Genomic DNA, 25,499 nt, shown 5'->3' with positions numbered 1-25,499 from the left:
GGGACACATCACCACCAAGTAGTTTTAACATTTTATTAATTATTCGCACATCTCACTCCCAAATAAATACACAGCCACTCCTAATTAGTCAATTATAGCTTTCTGAAATGTCTCTGTTAACCCTGGCTCAAATGAATAACCAGAAACCCTGTGACTTCAAGAAACAGACATGGTTACAAGCAGGCAGACACACACCACCACACATACGCAGCCTCAACACAAAAAAGGACTGGCGGCTTTCTTCTTATGAACCGGCCTCCTCTGATGTGCCGCATCCTTCGTTTCATCCCTTGCACCCGTCCGCTTGTCATCTGTTCTGGCGGCAACTTCAAACCCTGGCTCTGTTCAGGTCCAGGCAGAGCTGTGGACCGAGTCTGGGGGGACAAAAAGGGAGCTGGGGGGTGAGGATGGAGTCAGGAACAAAATGGACTTCTTTAGGTCCAGCCTGACTTTGGTGTTAGTCCGGATGGTACTCATGTTGGGTAAGAGGTACTAAGAAAACCCTGTGTCTGTGTATATGGCCAAACAATGCAAGCTAGGTGAGGTGCAGAATGTCTGGGGGACAGGGATGGGAGGAAAGCTCTGGCATGGTATGGCACGGTATGGTGTGGTGTGGTTTGGTTGGCTCTGCTGTCGGAGACCATCCCCTCGCCCCTTGCCCCCTGTGCCTCTGTGAGGACCTTCATGAGAGGGCCCTTTGTTCCGGGCCGGCAGGCGCACCAGCGAGTGGATGAGCAAGAGGATCGGCGGCCCTCTTCAATGGCGGCTGTTTGTTTACACCAGCCAGTCCCGTCATACTTCATTAGCAGCCCAGCCCACCGACAACCTCTGATGTGCTAATCGCCGATGAGTGTGTGGCTGCCCATCAGCCCTGAGCCTCAGCGGGTTAGGATAAAGGGGTTTCCAGGATTCCCGACACACACATTCCCACTAAATGTGCCTGCCTTCTCAGCCACTGGTGGTACACATACATGCACACACAAACAAACACATCCTCCATGGTGAGGGTGGATGGGAGAACTGGTTCTTTCATCATGGGCCAAGAGGCACCGGGAGGTGAGTCGACGTCAGCGGAGCAGCAACAGTCCCAGAGAACTAGCTCTGCATCACAGAGATGTGAGAGATCTGCCGCCCAGAGAGACAAGAGCAAGAAAAAGCGATTAGTCAGTGCTGCCATCCTCTGACACAAACACACATTTATAATTGCAGGTTTAAAGTAGGCATAAGGGTTATGAATTGAATTGATCTGGAGGAATGACTTGCTGTCAAGCTGCTGCCCCTCTTCCTCATCCTACCATCAAGCTTCCAAAATCATAATCATTTGATTTGTTGAGCTTCGTTGAAATTGAAACACTGGGACAGGTTATCGAGACAGTTTCTTTACCATAATGCCAGGGCTGCGACAAATTATGTTTTGACGGAATGTTTGTGGTTAATACTTAAAAACGTTATTCTATATAGTTGTGTACTTTTATCCTAAAATTCCTGTCCTCCTTTAGCCATCTATTTGTATATCTCTAATTAGATAATAGAAATTCTGCCTTTTGTAATACATTTTGAATGTTGGTATATTTTATAGATTCTGTAAATCACCATGACAAAATCCCGGGTTGATTGGTGGGATAAGGAAGATTTGTCAGTCAGTGTTACCAAGTCGTTTTTCTCATTTAACAGTACTACATTATTTCCAATAACTGACCTCTTCAATGGCTCTTCCCAGTCTCTCCTGGCTTTTCACCACCTTCCTAAAAAAGACACAAAACCACCATTATTTACGACAATGACATAATAATACCTAAAGATACTGTTTTGAGTTATTCAATCATGTTCTGATTTGAATATGTCCTACCTGTGTATCCTGCGGGCCAGGCTGAGGGTGAAGCTGGCTGAGCAGTCAGGCCTGTAGGTGGAGGGCACGATGGTGTAAGCTCCAGGAGAGAGGCAGCAGGCCAGGAGGACGTCCTGGGTGAAGCAGTGAGGGACACAACTGGCCGCGGGGTCCTCGTCCCTGGGTAATGTCTGCTGGGATTCCCCTTCTGACAACTGCACACACAGATCAAAGGCTCAGGCAGTGTAGAGTTATTATCAATAGCAAACGTATTTTAATACTTATATTAATATTTAATACCACTACAAATATTTTTTTATTCACAGGCTATAGGTGTTCATTAATGGTAACGTTGCAGACACTAACAACTAACTTACATTTCAAGATATTATCATGTATCATATTATTTGAAGATATTATTAAGACCAAAATATACACAAACTATTTTTTTTTATTCTAATGTTTTTATCTTTTTTATGGTGTTTGGTCTTCAAGTGCAAACTACTTGTGAGCTAACCATAGCACTTTTTACTTTAATGTTTTCAAAACTCTCAGGTTAGTTAACATGGCCCTAAAAACAAAGAAAAACAAATACATGATTGCTTTTTTACCCTAATAAGAGGCTATTTGTTGATCCTAAGAACATTCACAGACATACAACTACAGTATGTGAGCAAATGTAAAGTTAGCTTTTAACACCTAAAGGTTTCAATGTTAGAACGCACAAAAAGAAAAAACATTGAACAGAGTGTTTTGATTGAGTTGAATGTGCTGTACATGACACTGGTAATCTCCCTTTGTTTGACTGACCTTATAAACGTGGAAGCCAATAGGGTGGAGGTCCGTGTCAGGGCGGCTCTGGTGCAGGGTAATCCTGACATTAACTCCTGACGTCACTGCTGACTCATCACAAACTGTAAAGGGGAAGCAGGGGTTCTGCCAGTGAGACAGGAAGTTCCTGCTTCCTCCAGCTGTCCTTCCCTCCACCCACGAGCCCTGGAAGTAACAGGTCTCCCACTCTCCATCTGTTGTCGACGGCAGTGAAGGTGCTGGGCTCTTCAGGGCACTGAGGAGGAGATAGAATTCATTGAAGTCAATTGCAGCACATATGGCAACACATGGAAATAGGAAAATGTGGAGAAAGTAAATTGTGAGGTGACTAATTGACCAGCAGATGTCACTGTTTACCAGCTGATACCTTTTTATTGGCATGGAGAAAAAGAATATGTGCACAAATAAATCATAAATCATGATCTTAAATGAATAAATAATAGTCATAGAACAGTTAACAATAATAATAATAATAATACATGGGACTTTTATAGCGCTTTTCCTAATGCTCAAAGACGCTTAATAATATCAACAATGTATGATTAAGAGATTGTTGAATGGGCAAAATAGCTAATCCCGTTTTGATTTTGCACGGAAACATGTTTTTTACATCCATTAAAAGCATGAATCCAAAAAAGTTCAAAAGGACTCGGACTTTTCGAAATTGGAATTTGTTCAAACGTTATAGTCACACAAAGAAACATAACCTGGATGTATTTTTTGTTTTGAGTATTTTTAAATAAATAATAGGAGCCTATTTACTCTCTCTGACAGTTGTCCTTACCTGAGAGACGTGGGGGAGGAGGAGAACCCCCTGATGAGGAAGCGGGCCTCCGCTCCTGGCTGGTAGGTGCTGGGGATCAGCAGGTAGAACCCAGGCTCCAGCTGCTGATGGAGAACCACCTCTCTCTCGTAGGCGTGGCAGTGAGTAGAAACACAAGGTGGTTTGTTCAACATTCGGCTAAGATTGAAACGCCTTTTCTCCACCTAGCAGCAGGACAAACTTTAGTGACACAATGCAAAGACACAAATGTTTATTTTCCTCACAAGCGATGGGACAAACCTTCCACATGTGTAGAGCGATAGCCTGGTAGTGCTGGTGTTTTGTGTTTTTGCTATCCTCTAATGGCGTTTGTGTGCAATTCTCTGTCTTCCTCCATTTTCTGTGCTGCAGCAGGGACACTAGCACCTCTCCTCTCTCACACACTTTGAGCCAGAACTTGGGGTTGCTGCCGTAGCTGCTGCAGTTTCGGCTGCCACCAGCGGAGTGACCCTCCATCCACCGGCCAGCCAGCTGGTGGTAGTGTGTCAGTGGACTTCCTGTCAGAGAGGAGAGTTATGGGGGTTAAAAAGGGGAGCCAAGGAGGTCAAAGGTAGTGGGTTTACCCTAATTAATTACACTGTCTATGAAGACCATCTTATTAACTGTAGTCAACAAGCATGCAATATTACGGATGCATCGATATGTATATGTATGATCACATATTTAACAAATAAAGTAATAACTTATAATATTTTGTGGCTTTTTATAGCATACTTTGATTCCAGTAGATTGTTGAGGTGTGCATAGGAAGTCATGATGTATTCAGTCAACCTGTAGCCTTTAACAATTGAAAAAGATCCATAAAATACTTAGAATTCACATGTGTAATGTTTTATGTTTATATGGTGTATCAGAGAGCATTGTGTGTTTACATTTGTGCAGTCTTGAAACATTATAAAAGCATTATCCTTTACTTTGAATGTCCTCATAATACACTTAAGATGTGGTCTTTAGAAATTACCAGTATAGATGCTCTTAAGGTGCCCTTCATCACTGATGGGGTAGCCCACTGTGACATCATCAAACTGGGACAGGAATTCGGTCTCATCCAACCAGAACTCGCCCTCGGCCACCCTGGCTTGTAGGTCCGAAGCCAAGGCAGGGTCGACAGAACTCCAACCAGCACCACTGCAGACAGAGAGGTATGGTGCGTGAATTCAGACAATACATCAAGTCTGAAAGGTGCTTTCTCTGGGCTTTCCACAAAGACTTTAGGTGCTGTCGTCTGAAGACACATCTCTTAATCCTAACTATGAAACACATGCCTACCTCCCTATCCAGGCCCCTCCCCAGCAGCATCTTCCCCAGGGGTTTCTGATCCTGAGCAGCAGCTGTTTGCTCCCTGACAGCGTCTTCACATCCAACCACTCCATGACAGTCAGCGCATGGTACTGACCCAGCTCACTGGCACCTGCAGCAGTAATCCAGGTCAACAGGTGACACCGGATTGAAATCACTTTCTCAATGTTTAAGCTTGAACAAAAAATGCATATGTTTTTTTTGGATCGTGCAAGAAAGTTTTATGAAACCTGGTCTCTGTTTCTTAGCTTTTTCAAGGGCCAGCTATTTCCTTTAAATGTATTAGATGGAAATGATATACATGCAATATATAACAATATATTAAGCCTTATTATGCCTTGTAACACCCTTCTCAAATGTTGTCTGAATTGCACTGCATTATTACTATTTTGAATCTATGAGGTTGAGGGGGCAATGATAACATACAAATAAAAACATATCACTTATTTCTGCATGAAATCTGCTTTTTTCTGACCTCCAGGACTGCTTTGAGTGGAGCAGCTGACTGCACACTCTTCCTTCACTGAACACAGGAGGTTCAGGTCCAGCCTTCTCCTCCTGACCTGGTCACTGTCCTGTTCTGGTCTCTGCTCCTCCTCCTCCTCTCCCAAGCTCCAGCGCTCCGCCAGCCCCCCACTCAAATCCACCAGGGCCTCAGACACCTGCCCTGCCCACAGTCGCTCATAAGAGCCATGAAGCCTAAAGAAGGTGAAAGGGACAGAAAATGGGATAACCTTAAAATACTATCTTTAATCAAAGTGCATTGTGAGTAGAGGGACATTCCTGGAGCTACTTACTTGGCATAGGCCTTCTCCAACAGGGCTACCCAAAAGGCAGCAGGGGAGTGGCAGCGTGAGAAGCAGGGAGTGGAGTTAATGCAGGGTAAGCGATCGTCGATTGTCACCTCTGTCCAATGTCCCAGTTTCCAAAAACAAAACTGGAAGGAGCCCCTGTACCTGCTGTCCCCCCACAGGGGCTGGTCTGGAGGCAACACCTACAAAGAGTCACAGAATTAGTCCACAGAGTATAGGAGGTACGGTGGATAATGGGCTTATGACATGCTTTTTTACAGCAAGCTAGTCTAGCCACTGGCATCATTCGCTTCTTCAGATTCAGTACAATGCCAGAGCGGCAGATAATATTTGATCAAATCTAAATGAGAATACAGTTGTTGCTTTAGTACCTTGTTCAGGAGATATCTGTTTTTGAGCAAGAAAGAGCAGGCACAGAGGAACCAGCAGTCGCCCAATAAGCCTTGTTTAGCATGAGCAAGGGTGATGTTGTCAGGGAAGAGAGCAGGGGACTGGCAGATCTCCTGGAGTTGTGAAAAATACTTATATTAAAAGACGCTGATTTAGAAATGGTCAATAACGCTGGTATTTGTTGTTTTCGTGGTAAAAGAAATGAGGCGCAGAACGTTTTTTAAGTGTTTAAACTGAATGTAGGCCAATAATGTTGATCTTATTTAATTTAAGTTCCAACAAATTGAATCAGAAGTTGTTAATATTGAGCTCAAGGCCTCTCCCAATATGCTTTTATCAATCTATAATTTGTCGGGTTGCAAGATGATGCACATAGACATAAATAGAAAAAATAAATGTATACATATCTAATATAGTGTTTTTAAATAGTACAAAATAACACTGAACTTCTGACATGGGAAATTCTTCTCACTGATGCAACTTATTTGGTTGCCAAAAATGAATTAAGACACTGGATATGCAATCATAACCCATGAACAAAACAAACAGAGGAATGCACGCTGGCATTTCCACAGTGTCACTGACCTGAGGACGTCGCCAGGTGACTTCTCCCTGCAGCGTGGCGATGGGCGTGGAGCTGTCGGAGAACAGGGCCCTGTCGTCAGAGGGGAAGTCCAGGTCCTCGAACAGAGCCTCGCCTAGTCCAGAGCCTTCCCTGCCCGCTTCTTTCATGGCTCCTTCTCACAACCTGGATATTACCTGCCGGGACAGTGGGTGGACCTCAGCCAGCTGTGACCATCCTCACAGCCGCCATGTACCTTTCATACTGGTATTGCACCTATAAAAAAAACATGTTTCGAAAGATTGTGGTTTTCTGCAAATGTACCAATAGAAAGCTGCACCTTGCTGCAGATGTAAATAGAGAGGTGGAAGTCTCACCCTTTTTATAAATCAGTGAATGTCTTTCCTTTTCCTTTTTATATTATGTGACAGAACCAAATCAAACACAATCAGTTCACCTTCCTTCATAATTCCACAACAATTCATATAATATAGTTTTACAATGAATATACTTACACCACTACACCATTGCATGTATGTAAAGTGTCTTATAGGTGTTTAATATCAGGGGGAAACATAGCAAAACTTTGTAGTTACATGTGTGCTTACCACTGGGTAAGCACACATGTTTATTTTACCTTTAATTTATGTTTGAATATATCTCTTTACTTAATTGTAATTTTACAGACATAGCATGTATTTGTGTGGCTCTCTTCTGTACTTCTGTATCTTACCGTTTTCCCCTTTTAATCATCTTTCCCCTCGGAGCTGGCGTTACACAGCAGCTAACCGTTAGCTCGAGCTAGCTTCTCATGCACACAAGCATAATACTAGCATCTCTGTATCGCTTCATCTTATCATGGTTTAACAAACATAACTACAACTACACCGAGTTTTTTTATCCAGAAGCATGACATATTTTATTATGACTGCCAGTTATTTCCAAACCAGGCACATCATAATATTGCTGAATATGGAATATAAATCCTCTTCCGCTTGGATAACAGCAGTGCATTCATGAAGTGAATCCTTCCTGTCAGGCTTCACTCTCCCGCCACCTACTGCCAGGACTGTGAACTACACACTGTACTGTCACATGTTTTTCAATGTTTTTAAGGGTCAAATGTACATTATTTGTTTAAAAAATGCACAGAGTAGCCTACTAATAAAGGAAAAAAGGAAAGTAACTAAGAAAGTATCTTATATAGGAAATCAGTCAGTTCTGATCTAAAGCAAAATTGAAAGGTATTGATAAAGACGAAGCTTATGAAACTGCAATATAAACTTAGATGATTCATATCTCCAAAGAGCCCAGGATGCGTTTGTGAGCTAAATTGAGAGCAAATTGAGAGCAAAATGGATTGAAGAAGCTGATATTTCATATTTCAAGCAATCTAAAGAAGATCTAGAAGACCAACAACAATAAGACAGTGGCAAGCTGATAAATAGAATAAAATACAAAAGGAAGTTGTAACATAATCTCTATGCATCTGTTTACTTTACTCCAATGTTGATTCTAACAAAAATGTTTTGGGAAAAACATATTGTATTCCAATTCGTAACTCATTGTTGATGACTTAAGTTAATGATTTAAATGCAAACTAAGATTGTTGTACTGTCCTTTCTGTTCAAAGTGCTTTACCAAAATGAAAGACATTGAAGCAAGACTGAAGTGAAGTAATGCAAAATATATAACTTGTGTTGAGCCTGAAATATTACATTCATTTCCTTTCAGCAAAAGTTACCAACGAAAGACCCACTGAAGGAAAATAGTTTAAACTCTGCAGAAAATGAAAACAGGATAACATCTCTTGTCCTCAATCAATAATTACTAAAGTCATTTACTGCTTTCAGAAACTGTCACATTTAAGATTAGATTAGATTACTTTATTGTCAATACATAATAATGAGGTGCTTGAGTATTTGTATGTTGTTGTATTGCAACCTTTACCGAAGAACAATTTCTCAATACTTCTTACTGCATGTAACAGGTTTGTCGCATTGAGATCTTTATCTTTTATCAAAACAGACCTGCGAGAAAACAATATACCACATTACATCCTGCTGACCTCTTTTGCTATAGACAACATTATGAAGCAATGTACAAGACATGTCCTCTATGATTATGACCACACATCATTATGTATTGTCCTTTTATCCAATTACCTTTTAAATGTGTTAAACCTAACACACCCTTGGTTAATATCACACATAACCATTGCTTATAAATGTTTGTATACACGACAGTAACTTGCAAATTGTGGAAATGGGGTGTGACAAGCAAGTCAGAGTCAAATGAAACACATTTTGTATTACGAAACATCTAACATGTCACACTGTTTATTTTTCATCAAAATGCTAAACATTTATTAACAACGTCAATGTATCCAGTCTATGAGAAAGCAAGAGCTCCTCATTTGGATGCTTTGAAAATCTATTTTCAAAGAGGACATTTTTGAAACGTCTGAGTAGGTATAAAATGAATAATTCTGAATTTAATTTAACTGCTTCAGTTGCAGGGTCCTGGTATTGTGCGTGCTGGCTCAGAGTCACACTGCCTTGGCTTTGTCATGTTACTGGTAAAACTTTTGATATTTGTCTTGCTTTTTTTCAACATTCAACTCTTATTCAACTCTTCTCACTGGTTTGGAGAGGGCTGTGAGAAAATGCACATTGAAAGTTAGCCGAGTTGTCTGCAGAAACCCCTTCTCTCTCTCTGTGAGTGGGTGTCGTTTGATGTCTCTTTCTCACAGAAAACTGGTTTCCTAAAATAGCCTCTTCATTAAGGCAAGGCTCAAATTATTTAATGTCTGTTTTAAAGCAATACCCCAATTTCCATATGTATTTTGGAAACTTTTCATTACAAAAAAGACAGTACCTTTGGAAGATACCCAATTAATATACCCCCTTCCTAACGGAGGCTACTGATGCCTCATTTTAACTTCACCTGAAAATAAACTGTAGATGTTGTCTTTTACATTTGAAAATAAATGTCTTCAGTCTGTACAGGAGGAACATTTATAGTGAACAATAACTATGTATACATGGCGATGTGAGTATTGTCTCACTGCCAAAGTGCAATTTAGAGACAATAATTCAGTTGCATAGTAATGACTTGTAAATGCACGTTGCAGGAAATCAGAGGTGAGTTATGACAATTAAAGCATGCTGTGGGTTTTTTGGAAAGTTCAATATGCACAATTGGACACACATTAAGTGTTTCATGACGTATTTCAGCGCACTTTTTCCTTCGATGCACGGTAAGTGTTCTTCTGGCCTAGAAAATAACCTCCGTACAACCACAAAGCAACCTACTTACATACGGGGGGCCCAAAGAGAGGTCTTCAGTGACACACGATGTCTTTATCCTATCTACATTTTAAGTACATTTTTGATTTTGATTAAATATTTGCTGCCTTTCCCAGTGTTTTGTGTGGTAAAGTCACACAAAGAAGTAGCCACACCTGTGTCACTTCCCATGTAGCACTTGACTCTTTGTCGTATCTAGGAGTGGTGATGGAAAGACGTAACAAACTTTTTGTCTAATGTACTGGTTTGTCATTACAGTTTTAATTATTTTCTTATATTTATATATGGTTGACATGCCAAGTGATACAATGACTTATATATAGATATTTTTTGTAGCATGCATAATCATTAATCAACAATAATATTCCATTAATATTGACAGTAAAATCCCTGAGAAAACAACACTGAATTATTATGGGTTGACTGACCTTTAAGCTTTAAAAGTTTGACCTAACAACATATTTTTACATTCGAATTTGCATTATAGAGTTTTTTTATTGAATAAGATCTGATTAAAACTAGAAATACACATGCACATGCGTCAGCACTATCTTTACTAACAGCTCCTGCTACCTGCGTGTGAGAGAGAGTGTGTGTGTGTGTGTGTGTGTGTGTGTGTGTGTGTGTGTGTGTGTGTGTGTGTGTGTGTGTGTGTGTGTGTGTGTGTGTGTGTGTGTGTGTGTGTGTGTGTGTGTGTGTGTGTGTGTGTGTGTGTGTGTGTGTGTGTGTGTGTGTGTGTGTGTGTGTGTGTGTGTGTGTGTGTGTGTCCTCCCCCCACCCTTTCTCTTTTTTTAAAGGGGAAATTGACGGGGGGGTTTCTGTGATGTTGTAATATGTTCATCTCTTCCATGTGGAAGTTTCCTACCTCTGAGAATTATAAAAGGCGGCAGTCCTTGACAGCTCAATGAACACAACCTCCCTGACACCGCCTGAGGACAGAACAGCTCAGAGTCTCTGCTGCCAACACAGAAGAAGACATGGTGTCAATCAAAGCTTCAGTGATGGTGATCACACTGCTCACCATTTGTCTGCTGGCCACAAATGCATCTCCAGGTATTATAGTTTCCTTGGTTTCTATGGTTTGATTTTAAATGCTTTTCCTATATGGTTTTATGTTTTGATATCAAGATGCATTTCTCTTAACCTGTTTTTTCCTATCCAGTATCTAATGTTCTTTTCTCCTTTTTTCACAGTATGTTGTCGAAATTACATGAAAACCAAAATACCATTTCTTAAAATCAAGGGGTACTCTGTCCAGACAGTCACAGGGCTGTGTCCTATCAGTGCCATCATGTGAGTGTCTCCTCCTTCACAACAAGACATTAAAGATGTATGCCCCATAACATTTATGTTTATAAGTGTATAATCTTTTTTCTTTTCTTATAATCCATAGTTTCCACACAAAGAAGGGTAAAGCATGCACCGACCCTGCTTTGAACTGGGTGATGTACTATGTTGACCGTTTAAGGTAAGATTAATTTCATACAATTGTGCAACATAACTCAGAAACTGTGATATTTTGCAGGCTGTGAAATGTATTTACACAAAAAGATTGAATACAATTATAACAGGATCAATTCTCATTGCAGGAATAAAGCACGAATGGTTCACATGAAGTCCACACAGGCTGGTATTTGAAGAGAGACGATGGAGCCGTGTTCCTGCCTGTTACCCTCGTACTGTGAAACCAATGATGTTTTACAGTTCAGTTATTCAGTAACTGAACTGTGAGACACTGGCAATGCAACACAAGAATCAGCTCAGTTGTAAGAGTAATATTATTTTCATATTATGTGTGTTTTATAATGAAATGTATTTGTACATAATGTTATAATATATAATCATTAAAGTTTTGTTAAAAAAAAGGAATACATTGTGACAAGTCTCTTAATTAAAACACTACCGTGCATGGTCGATTGTTAAAACGTAACAATTAAATTACTACACGTGAAAACATCTTTACACTTTACTTCCTTGTTTATGATCACGGTGAGAAATTCCAGCTCTGGAAGTTTTGTGTTCTGTGACACAAACATGGCAAAAGTGCTGAAAATACTGTGACGTTAGAAAGAGGAAGTAATGAGAGCTGTTTGAAGCACATTGCAAAACAGGCATTTCCATGTCAACAGACATGCTTACATCACCTGTACTGAAGAGGAGTGATAATCATTTATATGTCATGGTGTAATGGTTTTCTGCTGGTACTATCCTTTAACTTATTAACTTTTAACTCTTGGAGAATAATACAGATATTTGTATATATATTGCTAAATAGGTAGTTTGAATGAAAGTAGTTCCAAAACATTGTTATAGACAGTGGTGTAAAGTAACTAAATAGATGTACTCAAGTACTGTACCTAATTTTGTACAACTTATTTCCATGTTATGCTACTGTGTACTTCTACTCCACTACAGTACAGAGGTAAAAAGTGTAATTTTACTCCAATACATTTATTTAATACATTTAGTTGCTTCTCAGATTTGGATTAAACAACACTTAAATAAGACGTTAGTTACAGCTGGAGTAAATTCAAAAGCTACCCTGTATACAATATATATATATATATATATATATATATATATATATATACAAAGTCAGTAAAAATAGCTGCACCTTTACCAACTTTGATAACACTTTAATGCATCAATAATTATAATCAAAACATATAATATATATGATTCTGAAATGGGCCAATCTGCATAATGAAAACTTTTACTTTTAGTACATTATTAAGTATATTTTGATGCTTATACCTTTGTACTTTTACTTGAGTAACTTATGCAATGCAGGATTTTTACTTGTAGGCCTACAGTACTTCAAAACAACAGATAAAGCTAGAAATCTAGGTGTAGTCATGGACTCTGACCTGAGTTTCAACAGTCACATTAAAACAGTTACTAAATCAGGCTACTATCACCTAAATAATATATCTAGGATTAAAAGACTAATGTCACAGCAGGATTTGGAAAAACTTGTCCATGCTTTTATCTTCAGTAGACTCGACTACTGCAATGGTGTCTTTACAGGTCTCACTAAAAAATCTATTAGGAAGCGGCAGCTGATTCAGAACGCCGCTGCTCGAGTCCTCACTAACACTAAGAAAGTGGATCACATCACTCCAGTTCTGAAGTCTTTACACTGGCTTCCTGTGTGTCAAAGAATAGATTTCAAAATACTGCTGCTGGTTTATAAAGCACTGAATGGTTTAGGCCCAAAATACATTTCTGATCTTCTGCTAAACTATGAACCATCCAGATCTCTCAGGTCTTCAGGGACTGGTCAGCTTGCTGTCCCCAGAGTCAGAACTAAACATGGAGAAGCAGCGTTCAGTTATTATGCTCCAAATATCTGGAACAAGCTCCCAGAAACCTGCAGGTCCGCTGCAACTCTTACTACTTTTAAATCCAGGCTGAAGACTTTTCTTTTTGTCGCTGCTTTTAATTGAACTATTCTTATCTTAAACTGCACTGTAACTTGTATTCATGTATTGTAACAGAGTATTCCTTCACTCTGGTACTTCTACTTCTACTTCCAAGTCCAAGATCGTTGTACTTCTTCCACCTCTAGTAGAATACTTTGAACATAGAAAACCAAAGCCAGGGTTACAAAGTGACAGTGTTCAAGTGATACAGAATAATTTTTAAAAGTACTTATATTTTAAAGTAGAAAAACAATTGTAGATCTAGGATCAGTTAAAATCATAAAATTCAAAAAATAGGATAAACTGTAAAAATGAAGTATATCATGTTCACATTACAGAATGATCAGCTTGTGCACGTAGTCGTTTGAATAACTCTTTGACCACTAGATGGCGGTAGTATCACTTCAAAGAAGAAGAGCTTTGAAATTATGTTCAGCGGCACTTTTATTAGTTTTTGCTGTTTCAGTGCTATTTTTATTTGCAAAGTTTTATCATAAAGCATTCTAAAGATCAGGACTACATCAAACAATGATGTTGACTTCAAGCTTCATCTTGAAACTTCTTCCTTCTCGACCGAGACTCGACGTGGGTGAGTTTCATGTCTCTCACATATTCTTTCCTATATTTTAAACAGCAACAAATAAGTACGTTGATTGATGTACTTCATGCCCAATCCTTGGCCATCGGCTGTTGACAACACCAACAAAGCAGAACAAACGAGCGTTTTCTCCTGCCGCATGAATCCATCCCAAATGACAGTCTGCAATGCTCACAGCCACTATTACATCACCTCCACTGTTCTGCACCACTGTACAGAGTGCTTTTCTATGAATAATACAGAGAGACTGTGGAGAGAAGGACCTGGACATGTATAACTAAATGACAGGGAGTATATACTTTTAGAAAAATGTGATAGTCTATGGAAAGACAGTGTTGGAAAGATATTCTGGAGTGGGCTGAATATGATTTATATGATGAATTCACACCGTAAATAATCACATCAGACACAATTGCACGGATATTGATTTAACTTTATTGGATTAATTTATGAATCAGACATGCTTCCTTCAACACATTCCTTGATATATCTCAACTATTTATATTATATGAAATACAGATACAGTGCAGAGAGTTGTTGTGGAGGGGAAAAGAGAGATGGCAGCAGCATGGCCGGTCACACTATCTGCAGGAAGACAAGGTTATATAGACTTATGTGTTTTCCCATGAGAGAGCAGTCTGCTTTAGTATGAAAAGAAAATAACATATTGCACTCTGGGATGAGCAGACAGGTCTTTTATCATGGCATGACACACAGACTGGCAGAAAAGCAGACAGTGTCTCATGAAGCTCAAACACAGATAATGAGATATCCTCAGAGAGGTGAGAACAATCTGCATTAGAAAATTGCTTATATCCTGGCCCATCTGAAGCAACCCCAGGAAGGATATTAGAATAAATAAACTTAAAACTAGAACATTATTTTCATGTGCTCTAATCTTTTTTTGTTTGCCCTTGACTTTCCTCTCTTTGTCTCTCGCTCATTCTTGCTGGCAGAGTTAACAAAGAGTTAACTGCTCGGTGTATAATTAGACAAACAAAAAAGAGAAGGATGAAACATCTAAAGGAGAAGAGACTCCAAATGATTACACATTCACTCCGCTTCCTTCCCCCTTGCTGCACACATAACCACCAATTAGAGGAGAGGAGGATGAGGACAAGCAAGCCGCCAGAAGTCTATTTGTGTCTATCTCTCTTGTTCTTTTTCTCTCTTCCCCTGAACACTATCCAGCACCGGGGAGGGAGGAAGAGAGGATAAAATAGAAGTGAAAAACAAGAAGTATATAAAGAAATCAGTGTTTCACATCCGGTCGGCTGATTGGCTGAGACGCGAGTCGGGCAGATCTGGGCCACAGTTGCACTCATTGTTCAGTGAGCTTTCTACACAGTCCAACCCAGCGACAGCAATGAATGTTGATTGTGACCTTTGGTCTTTGCGTACAGTGGAAACAGAGTGTCACTTTTGTCTATGCATGTGTGTGTGGCTTCGTGTCTAGATTTTACATGCGCCCACTTTGCCCTTTTGTTCATTTCATTCCAGGCGTCGTCAGAGCAAGCCCCGGGGCACAGTCAACGGTCGATGGTTTTTATGTGATCCATATCAAAACTCACCGACAGCGTTGAATGTTCACCGAGGCAAGCAGGAAGGAGAGTGTGAGCCGAGGTGACAAGACGAGGCAGGATGTGGAGGAGGGAGGACAGAGGGACAGGGAAGGAGGCGAGGATGTCACTCACAGCCCAGAGGTCAGGACGCACAGCAACGGGACATAATGAAATAGGACAGTGGCAGAATGAGTCCACTGTCCACAGGGCAAACATGCTTCTGCTTATGTTGTACATGATCGTGATGTGTGGAGAAGCTGGAACACAAACTGAGAGGATCTGCTTTATTGCATTACAACCGCCTCATTAACCAGAACTTCATTCATCTCCACTTCAAACACGGCCGTAACAGCATCTGAAACACAGAAGAGGAAGTTGTTAGCACTGATGTTGCACAATATTGTAGAAAAACTGTCCCTCCTCATTTCCTTTTGTAGAATTCAGATATTTCCTTTTGGTGGTAAAATGGATAAATGAAACCAAAACTATTATCATAATAGTAATAATCGACTACCTCTTCCCCTTAGCGCATTGACATATTTTAGATTGTTGCTTTTAAATTGTCTATCGTTTTTACTTGTACTTGTTTTATGGTGTGTGGGCTGTGCTGTGTGATTTCTTGTATGTTTTGTTTGTTTATTTGACTGCACAGCACTTTGGTCTGGAGGTTAAATATAATGTAAAAAATAAATACTCTATATATTTAAAAGTAATTAATATATGTTTTACTTTCATATTTAAAGCCATTCTTTTGTTGCACAGAACACTATTAGAGAAATATTGCGGAGCCTGCCACTGTTCTTGTGGACATCTAGTCCGGTGAACAATGCTGCGATGTCCCACTGTGCAGCCAAGCGTTTCAGACCCCAGCCATGCCAGACCACAGGCTGAGAGCTCCTATTGTCAGGAGCAGGGCAGAGCAGGGGAACAACCACCGACAGTGTGGCTGTGCTCCTGCGCAGACGGGGGGGCTGACGTCAGGATGGTAAACGCTGATCTATGGTCATTCATCGCACTGCTCCATCGGCTTAGTGTGCTGATGTCATTCAGCGGGCTAGACCTGCATCTATTACTCTGCTGAGGATGGCAGACGTCAGGCTAGCATGATCACACACTGGCTACAATGAATGAGTAATGCATCACGTTATGGCAGCTATAATTCAGAAGGTCATAAAATAGACAGTTTGCTTTTTGTCTGGGTTCTTTGAATTATTGCCTCTGCATTCTTTCACAGGCATGCTTTGATTTTATGAATATGTAAACATGTACAAATTCATTTGGATGCTCATGGCAAAATACATCCAGTATCTGGTCACATAATGTCCTATTATGTATTATAACATGTACAACCACTTAAATGAATAACATGAAACACGATATACATACACGTGTTTTTTGTCCTTGTTCTGCTTGCTTTTTTCTGGTGTGAACTGCAGCATGTGAACTAGAAGTCTCTTTTCTCTCAGGGTGAAGCAGCTCAGATAAGAGACTAAATTCATAAGCCATATTACATCTTCCCTACTCTGTCACACACACACACACACACACACACACACACACACACACACACACACACACACACACACACACACACACACACACACACACACACACACACACACACACACACACCTCACCCCACAATAAGCCCTAAAACGAAAACTAGGCAGAAGGTCGAGGGAGAAGAGAAAAGGGGGCTTTGCCATGGCAACCCCAGTGTCAGCCAGCCATTTCTTCTTAATCCCCCCCCAGTTCAATGTCGCGCCCTCTGAGAGACCCCCCTCTCTACAGCTGAATATTTCTTTTGTGTTGAGAGACTCTGTAAATGTGTGTGTGTGTGTGTGTGTGTGTGTGTGTGTGTGTGTGTGTGTGTGTGTGTGTGTGTGTGTGTGTGTGTGTGTGTGTGTGTGTGTGTGTGTGTGTGTGTGTGTGTGTGTGTGTGTGTGTGTGTGTGTGTGTGTGTGTGTGTGTGTGTGTGTGTGTGTGTGTGTGAGGGATCATGGAGGGGGAGCATTGGGGTTAGAGGGGGGGAGATCATAGCTAACCCAGTTTAAATGGGGGGCCAAGCTGCAAGCCACATAGTCTCAACATTACATCGGGGGTACCAACTTAAGATAAAATCACACACATACACACACACACACGTGCATATACACATTTAAACACTATATTGAGGGAGGGAGATAATCTTCTGAAATGGCAGATAATTGCATCATATGGCAAACAGCCAGGCCCTTCCTCCCCGAGCCTAGCGCTGACTAACTCTGCATTTCATTTGAACGAAACTCTCGTGGTATCTGGCTCTTTCCTGAGTGGGCCACTTTACATTACAGACAAAAGCGGTTTTGGAGAAGTGGGTGGGGAGAGGCGTCAGCTGCTAGACAAAATTAAAAGGCCTCTATTTGTCTCCGACAATAAACGTCCCCATCTTTGGAGCTCCTCCACAGCTGCAGCCAGATAGGCTTTCATTTCTAACTGCACACTAATAGAGAGCAGTGTCTCCTTCCTCGACTATAAGCCGATTTAGTGTGCAGGATGAAAATTCAAGCAGCTTTATAGTCATCTCTCTGAGTTGACTTTCCACCGAGGAAGAGGACAATAGAATGTGACACATGGTGGATATTCGGTAATAGAGAAACTACGGATTTTGTGAAGCTGTTTTAATGATGTGCAGTATACCTGGTGGAAATAATCTTCACAGAGTCACAGACGTCAAGAGGTGCATTGTGAACACCTATAGATAGAAGACAAAAGCAGATAAAAGACGAACAGTTAGAGGCAAAGCAATGGGCTGGAGACCGACTTCTATATTGCACAGACGGAGGGGAAAAGGCTTTTTCTGACTATCTATTATATAAATGCACAATTAATTTGGTTTTCACTAAAGGTTTCCTAATCAACAGACAATTAATGTCCAGTGCATCCTCCGGACATCCCAAAACACTCTTCCCCCGGGGCTGAGCTATGGAAGTGAGGGGAGGAAGTGCCAGTGGTGTGTCTCTGGGTGGTCCGATGTGGCCGTGGGCGAGACTTGAATGTAGCTGCATGTCCACTCCAGTGTATACTGTACATTCAGCCATAATGACTAACAGACTGCCTGTAGGGGCCTAACACGCCCCTCCATGCCTACAGATGCATATGCTCCACTTTAATGGCAGCCTTCAGACTTTATTTGAAGTGTGCTGTGGTGTTTAGAAAAAAAACGGAACCCCGGATTTTTCAGAAGGGAGGAAAAACATGACTTTGACGACCTACAGTGCCCTCGGCCTAATATTCGGCCCTGGTGGGTTCATTATATTAAGTGGCCATTTAAACCATTCAAACTGTGGATAATTGCAGTTTCGCTGCTTTGTGGTGGTTCTGTTTCAAGGATATAAAAATCTGGGCATGCCAAACATCTGGCTGGGGTATTAAATGTGACATAGGCTGCGGACATAATTCTAAAAAAGTATAATGTCAGGAAAACTTGGCCAAAGAAACCAACTAAATTTGATGGTCTGTGCAGCTTCTAGTACAATTATTTCCTTCTGTCGTGTAGCCGACGTGTACATTGTACTTGGGTAACTGTGGATATCTGAGCTGACTTAACAAACCTTATGGAACTGGGAAAATGCTCCATGTAAATCTAGTCTATTTGAGAGCAAAGGGCACATTGTAACACAAGGTGCAGAGTCTGCTCAACAAGTGCAAAGGCATGAACCAAAAGCAAAGGCATGGAGTTAGTGCCTTGGGACTGATTGGCAGGATGGGGTCGTTCGGTGACCCTTGACCTTTTTAACCCCTAGGAATGTTGTCTTTCTGGTGCGTGTATTGTTCCAGCAGTGTATCAGATGAATGTGAACGCTCCTTTCCCCCCCAAAAAACTCCCTTTTCTTCCCCTAATCCTTTTTTTTCTGCTCTTCATCCTCAGACTTCAACAAACAAAAGGTATCAACAGGTCTACAGTGGGCTGTTGTTCTGAAGTGCACATGCATGGAGAGAGCCTACTTACGTGGGTGCCAGGCTGACCTAAAAGACCTATAGGATTCAGTAAACAAGAGCCTTATCGCTCATCAAATAAGCCAGTTTTTATTGGTCCACTCTCTATATCTAAGAGATCTGATTATCTTCCTGCAGCCTGAGACTCTGGCTCTGGAGGAAGTCACCAGCAGTCGAGGGAGACTGACAGATGAGAGGGCCAGACAGACAATTACTGGCCAGGTATGTCCTTTGTATCCACCTAGGGCTGGTCAGAGGAAATGGAGGAATTTATGATCTCATAAAAAAGTGCCAGAAAGAGAAGTGCCTGAGAACAGGTTGTCTCTGGAGCAGGAGCCATAAAAGACTCCTGCGGCGGCGGCGGCGCCCCCCCCCCCCCCCCCCCCCCCCCCCCGACTACCACCCGAGATGATAACACTGGACTGAGCGCCCAAGATATATGTGTGTAGTTAAACCCCCTTATATATAGAGTGGCAACATATTTTGTTAACAGCTATGAAGCAAATGTGTCATTATATATTAGATTCTAGAGATGGAGAGCAAAATAAATACACAACCTAAGTTCTGTGCATGTAAAGATTTGTTTTAGGTACATGTACTAGCACCATGTCAATATTTTCCTTTTGTGGTTCTTTATACTTGTCCTCGTCAACAATGCAGTAGAAAAGAAATCTAAAAACATACATGCAAACGCATAAATGCTAAAAGTAAGTGATGCTGAATTTATATAAATTTGTTGTATAATTTAATGACTTGAATACTCTTATAATTAATAGTTGTATCCCCAAAGGAAACCCGCTGAAAAACATGTCTAAAAAAATACATTTAAAGCTGTTTTTATGTTTATCTCCCTCAATCTCTAACCCCTGTTGTACAGTTGAAACCACAACAAAAACAAACCTTTCCACAGGAAACATCTTTAACAAGACGACACCATCTGCCGCTTCACGCTAAGCAGGTGTAAGGAAGAGAACGCCTTAAGCGTTCTATTTCGACATAAAGGACACACGTTCCTTTTTGTAAGCACGCACACAAATTCACATCTATACGTACACACACACTACACTTCTCTTCCTACTACAAAAAGATAGAGACACACTCGCAGTCGTAGTGCTTATTAAAATAAAAAAAGGAAGCGAGAAGGCGGTTATTTGCTCTACAACCTCACTAAGGAGGTTTCCCATTGTAAAAAGGAGTGGCTGCCCTGTTTCCTTTCATCCCTCTCCTTGAGGCACGCTGCCTTTGTCTCATAGAGGACAGAACAACCAGCCTCCCGGCCACGCTACACCGGTCAAATACCAGGGAACCACCACTGGCCTGCTGGGGAAAACCACAAGAGGAGGAGGAGGAGGAGGAGGAGGAGGAGGAGGAGGAGGAGGAGGAGGAGGAGGAGGAGGAGGAGGAGGAGGAGGAGGAGGAGGAGGAGGAGGAGGAGGAGGAGGAGGAGGAGGAGGAGGGGGAGATAAGGTGTGAGTGTTAATCTGAGGCGAGACTGAAAAGTCTAGAAAAAAGGTGCGTGTGAAATAAAACCTGTCATTAAGTCTCAGTGGAGCTACGCACACCTGGCAGCAAACTGCACTTCAAAAAGATGTCAGACTTGTTGACACCGAAGAAAAAATGCTATGTATGACTTTAGAAGCTCAAATTATGACCATCTGTTTTTACTTTTCTTTCCTCCTTATTAAAAGGTAGCAACTGTATGTGAGCAGTTAAAGACTCAGAGGTTAGAAAGGCAGGTCTACCGGTTTTTCTTTTCCCCCCTTCCAATTCTGCACTTTCATGCCAGTTCAGCAGAATGAAGGAAGTTCCTGTATACGGGGCACTGTATAGGGGTAAAGTGAGCTTAAGTCCTCCCCAAAACCAACCGCAGCCGGCTGAATGTAAAGCTTTACGTTCTCGTCCTCACGGACTGCCTCAGCACCCAGACCTCACTGTCACACCTCATAAAGCAGAGCTCAAGCAGTGGGGTTGTGTTTAAAGCCAAGGGGAAAGATAAGGCGAAATAAGGACAAATAAGAAGGAAAATAAGAACGCCCCTATTCAGGAAACTGTATGTAGCGAACAGAGTGAAAAGCCCTTGACAAAAGCTCTTTAGCTGAAACTCTGATGGCATGTCTCCAGTGTGCTGAAAAAGAAAATGTACTTTCGGGACAAATTGCAGGAAACATAAGGAAGTGAAAAAGCCATTGAGGGATTTTTAACACCATAATCCTCTCTTCTTATTTCTAGTTTTAGCTTAGCTGTCGAGAGGGAAGCGAGGGCCCGCAAGTTTATTTTCAAATAGTCCACAAAGAATGCCTGTCATTTCCTGGCGTTCCCCACTTCCATATGAAAGCCCTTAAGTCCTTAAGGAACAATGGGAAAGATTCCAAAATGTCCATTGGGACTTTTTGGCATGGCGATACAATAGAGAGCATGTTGTGACAGAATTGAGACAGGCTGTTTCTCTCACCTGTGACAAGATCGGAACTAATGCAATGTTTTCGTCTTTCGGCGGCCACACCAAAGCTTCAACATCCCATAAATGAACTGAGAGTGGAGTCTAATGGAGGCCCTGAATCTGTCTTTGACAACTCACTAGAATATCCTTTATTCATCATACCTAGGGAACATTTTAGAGTGAGTTTCTAGATAAAAGCAGCTCCTGGAGCATCAAAATGTTTTGACAAGTTTCTGACTTTATTAAGCATAGTGCTAAAAATACATGATATCAGAGGTCAGAGGTCGTCCACTCAACTAGATAGGCAGTATGTCGATATGCCTGAGGCAGGGGCCAGGGGTCTCTAACCTTTCCATTTACCCAACACTGTAGCTGAACTGAAGAAAAACACAAACACACACATGTGCACACACGGGATCCTGCTGCTATGAACTAATTCGCCCCTTAACCTCATTTACCTGTGATGCATGAACACAAAGAGTATGTGGTAAACAGCTGCGATTAGATCTTCTGCTCTGGATCCATAGATAAGTCTGAGGTGGAAAAAAAGGGACACAGGCATTACTTAAGTCTTCTGAAAAGAAGTTGACATCTGCAGTTGACATCTGTGCTTGTTATGTCTTCCAGATGACTCAGGGATAATGGATTAAAAAGTGTACATATTGCATTAATGACTTAAAAAGAGGGGAAGCCAGTTTGAAAGAGTTTTTCTTCCTTGCCTTTTATGTTCGATCACAGCTGAGAAGATCTGGGGGTCATGTGATGCTATCAAAATGTCCTTTTCACAGACAAAAAAAAACCAATAAGAGTTTTATTTTTTTATTTTACAGTTCTATGAGAAGACGATGATGACGGATGAACGGTGATCTGTGGTTGAGAGCCTCATCCACCGTGATAGCAGGTTACTTCTGACATAATTGCAGGTTGCAGCTGATGATCACATGTGATAATGAATTACACAAGAATGATGATCATAGTTCCAGCAGGAGATTAGAGGAGCCACCATCTAACCACCTCCCTGCCCGCATAACAGCAGCAGGAAGATGGATCGGCTCCATTCACCCAGCCTGATAACTCCTTGAGAGCAACTCTAAGTGAATGAAGCCAAACAAGAGATAAGCACTTTGCTGCTCCAGGATTTAAAAATCAGGAAGATGCTGCTTTTTCTCTTCACAAGGGACAAAGTTAATTGCATGTAAGTCAGCCTCAAGAAGAATAAAAGGTCAGTTAATCTATTGTAGATTTCTCTATTAAAATAATACATCATTTTCCCACTGTATATGTACAAGAAATGTAAGTGCAAACAGTTAAAAGTCAGCATTTGGTAAGTGCTTGTTTTTCTAAAAAAAAGCCATGCATTTTTCATTAAGAGCACGCTGTGTACAATCCATAGCCAGTTAAATGCAGTGCTGCACTAAGCGTCTAGAATCTACTTCTTCCAAATGGCAGAAAGAATTTATGGAGACTGCCTCATTAACCTTAAGGCATATTAGTGCTTGGCACTGCATGCTGAGAGCTAAGCAAGACAGATTGTGTCAGCTGCTTTAGAATAATCAGAAGGGTCAGAGCACAGTGGCACAGTGGACCCAAAACTGAGTATAAAACGCTCGTGATGAAGTGTGTTTATTTGGTCAGTGCATCCTCTCAGTGTGCCCACCCTGAAAATGGCAGTCTGGCTTTTTTGCCATGTGCTGGAGGCCCAAATCCGGGAGGAAGTCAGATGCGCACAGACTGTTTCCGAGAATGCGGGATGCGCACAGCCACGCTTACAGTCTGAACAATTTAAATGACTGTCTGTATTTTTAAAAAAATGCAAACATTTGAAAAAACGCGCATGCATTATGTTGAAAATGACTAAACACTATATATTTTAATTGCATCTTTTGCATTTCTTTCTATTTTGCCTATTCATTACCGGGCTGAGTTACGCACCCGTCCACAGAGGGATACCATCATGAGTCACGGCTTGGCGAGAGACGGTGGCGGCTGAGAATGATCGCTGTCTGCTTTCTGCTCTTCAGGTGTCTCATTTGGGGCAGGAGGGCTGCTGTAATGTCGATACAATGACAGATGGTCCACACAAAGCCGGTGCGCATTGTTCAGCTGGAATATAATAGCCCCGATTTATCAGTGTTCGCCGACTTTCAGGCCCCATACACTGTGTGGTGAGTGAAATGAATCAAAGTTGTATTGTTTGGGAGGCTCCCAGTAGGATTCCTTTGGACTGCACCGGCTGTTTAAACATAATCTTAAAACTTTCCAAGCAGCGGAAGCAGCATTTATCTGTACACTGTGTAGTAGTCTACCATCGACGCGTCTCGCAAAGCGTTATAAAAGTTGTAAAGTGCAGAAAAAACTGCCGAAATCTCGTTTTTTCCCTCTAGTCACACGGAGGCTCGTATAAAATGAACGGGAGACACGCTTTTCTATTCGCTGCTAGTTTCACATGCGCTCGTGTTGGAGACGTAAAGCCCCCTCATTAGAACTGAGCGCCAACCCAGACCCCGGCACACATTATCACAGTTACACAGCACCCATGTGCATATTCAGCAGAATATCCACACTTTCTTTAGATACATTGATTAATTATAGACGCTTAATTTCTAAATTCTAAATACAGAATCGGTTTGCATAGTTTTAACTGGATTAAACATACAATGCTTACTGTTTTTAGGTTATCCTACATTTTACATGATGGCATACTTACGCAATTTCCCTTCCCCGGCTGCAGGTAAAACTGCAGGATTCAGAGTCCAGTCGAGGTGGACTGGTGCGTTTTCTTCAAGTCTGCCACAGTGGGTATTTTCACTCTCATCACTTCCGTCCGAGTCCAACTCTCCACCGATTGAGCGCCTGCCTCTCGGGTCCACGCATTACGTCTGTTTGAGAGGCAGGAGGGTGTATCCGGTTTACAGGGATCACCAGGAGGACCGGGATTGGCTCAGAGGAGATAGCTTGATAAAATGCGTGCCTGCCATTGGACGGCAGGGCAGGAGGGGAAGGGGCAGTCGTGTATTATTCAGGAGAAACCGGGTGGGGAGTGAAAGAGGAGGATACTCAAAGCGGAATATGCAGACAATGCCTTGTGTCTCAGAATTTCACATTTCATTGGTGGATTTATTCACCACAGTTTATGGTATCCAATAATCTCATCAAATGGACTAACAGGCTAATTGGGGCATTTATGATAACCCAATAGTGTACTAGCTGTTAGAATATGTATGACCTTAGAGTTCTGAACATAGGCACTAGGATCACTGTAATAACCACAAATATACTTCATATAGGAACATTATGGAATATTAATAAAATAATATTTGTGAAAGATCAGAAGTGGATTTCTCTTTTAAGTTTTTCTTTCTAAGTCTGTTATATTTTTAAATAAAATTAAACATGCTGGACTCAGACGATGGAAGTGAAAATGTATAAATTAATCAAACAACCCTTTTTTGCATCAAACATCAAACCTAAAGAAATCGCATGTGTGTTTGTGTCTGCACATGGGACATTTTGTGTGTGTCCATGCATGTGAGGGTGTCTGTGCGAGAGTGTGTTTGTGTGTGTTTCTGCTGTATGTAGGCTACGAGACAGCTGGAACTGCAGAATTTTCCACAGTAGGGGAGGGAATGGTGCATGGATAATTCTC

The 25,499-nt window shown here is 41.4% G+C and overlaps 2 protein-coding genes and 1 long non-coding RNA gene across 4 annotated transcripts; 1 reads left to right on the top strand and 2 right to left on the bottom strand.

Moving 5' to 3' along the window:
- Positions 1–19: 19 nt before the first annotated feature.
- Positions 20–7,565, bottom strand: capn10 (calpain 10). Its single transcript, XM_034104946.1, has 13 exons — positions 7,279–7,565; positions 6,569–6,821; positions 5,965–6,096; positions 5,579–5,775; positions 5,257–5,480; positions 4,752–4,893; positions 4,444–4,610; positions 3,723–3,979; positions 3,444–3,646; positions 2,639–2,894; positions 1,850–2,043; positions 1,700–1,745; positions 20–1,125 (listed from the first exon to the last, which is right to left on the bottom strand). Exons 2-13 carry the CDS (start codon positions 6,713–6,715, stop codon positions 1,096–1,098), a joined length of 1,995 nt encoding a protein of 664 aa, XP_033960837.1. The 5' UTR covers positions 6,716–6,821; positions 7,279–7,565; the 3' UTR covers positions 20–1,095.
- A 3,188-nt stretch (positions 7,566–10,753) lies between these two features.
- Positions 10,754–11,677, top strand: ccl20a.3 (chemokine (C-C motif) ligand 20a, duplicate 3). The gene is made up of 4 exons (XM_034105139.2): positions 10,754–10,906; positions 11,047–11,146; positions 11,247–11,321; positions 11,443–11,677. The coding sequence occupies exons 1-4, from the start codon at positions 10,831–10,833 to the stop codon at positions 11,489–11,491; spliced, it is 300 nt and encodes a 99-aa protein (XP_033961030.1). The 5' UTR covers positions 10,754–10,830; the 3' UTR covers positions 11,492–11,677.
- Positions 11,678–14,294: 2,617 nt separating this feature from the next.
- Positions 14,295–25,089, bottom strand: LOC117462496 (uncharacterized). 2 transcript variants are annotated; one of them, XR_004553831.1, is made up of 4 exons: positions 24,561–25,089; positions 22,312–22,386; positions 18,115–18,169; positions 14,295–15,790 (listed from the first exon to the last, which is right to left on the bottom strand). It is a non-coding gene; the product is annotated as an uncharacterized lncRNA (long non-coding RNA). The 2 variants fall into 2 exon arrangements; XR_004553832.1 differs by lacking the exon at positions 22,312–22,386.
- Positions 25,090–25,499: the final 410 nt, after the last annotated feature.

The sequence above is a fragment of the Pseudochaenichthys georgianus genome, chromosome 17 (genome assembly GCF_902827115.2).
Source record: "Pseudochaenichthys georgianus chromosome 17, fPseGeo1.2, whole genome shotgun sequence".
Lineage (NCBI taxonomy): Eukaryota > Metazoa > Chordata > Actinopteri > Perciformes > Channichthyidae > Pseudochaenichthys > Pseudochaenichthys georgianus.
The sequence above is the reverse complement of the archived record's forward strand: the minus strand, read 5'-3'. Positions and strand labels throughout refer to the sequence as shown.

Coding starts and splice junctions, on each gene's coding strand:
- ccl20a.3 (XM_034105139.2), top strand. CDS start 10,831: ATGGTGTCAATCAAAGCTTCAGTGATGGTGATCACACTGCTCACCATT. Junction 11,147..11,246: donor TGTCCTATCAGTGCCATCAT/GTGAGTGTCTCC, acceptor TATAATCCATAG/TTTCCACACAAAGAAGGGTA. Junction 11,322..11,442: donor TACTATGTTGACCGTTTAAG/GTAAGATTAATT, acceptor TTCTCATTGCAG/GAATAAAGCACGAATGGTTC.
- capn10 (XM_034104946.1), bottom strand. CDS start 6,715: ATGAAAGAAGCGGGCAGGGAAGGCTCTGGACTAGGCGAGGCTCTGTTC. Junction 5,481..5,578: donor TTGGAGAAGGCCTATGCCAA/GTAAGTAGCTCC, acceptor CACCTTCTTTAG/GCTTCATGGCTCTTATGAGC. Junction 2,044..2,638: donor TTGGCTTCCACGTTTATAAG/GTCAGTCAAACA, acceptor CTGTGTGTGCAG/TTGTCAGAAGGGGAATCCCA.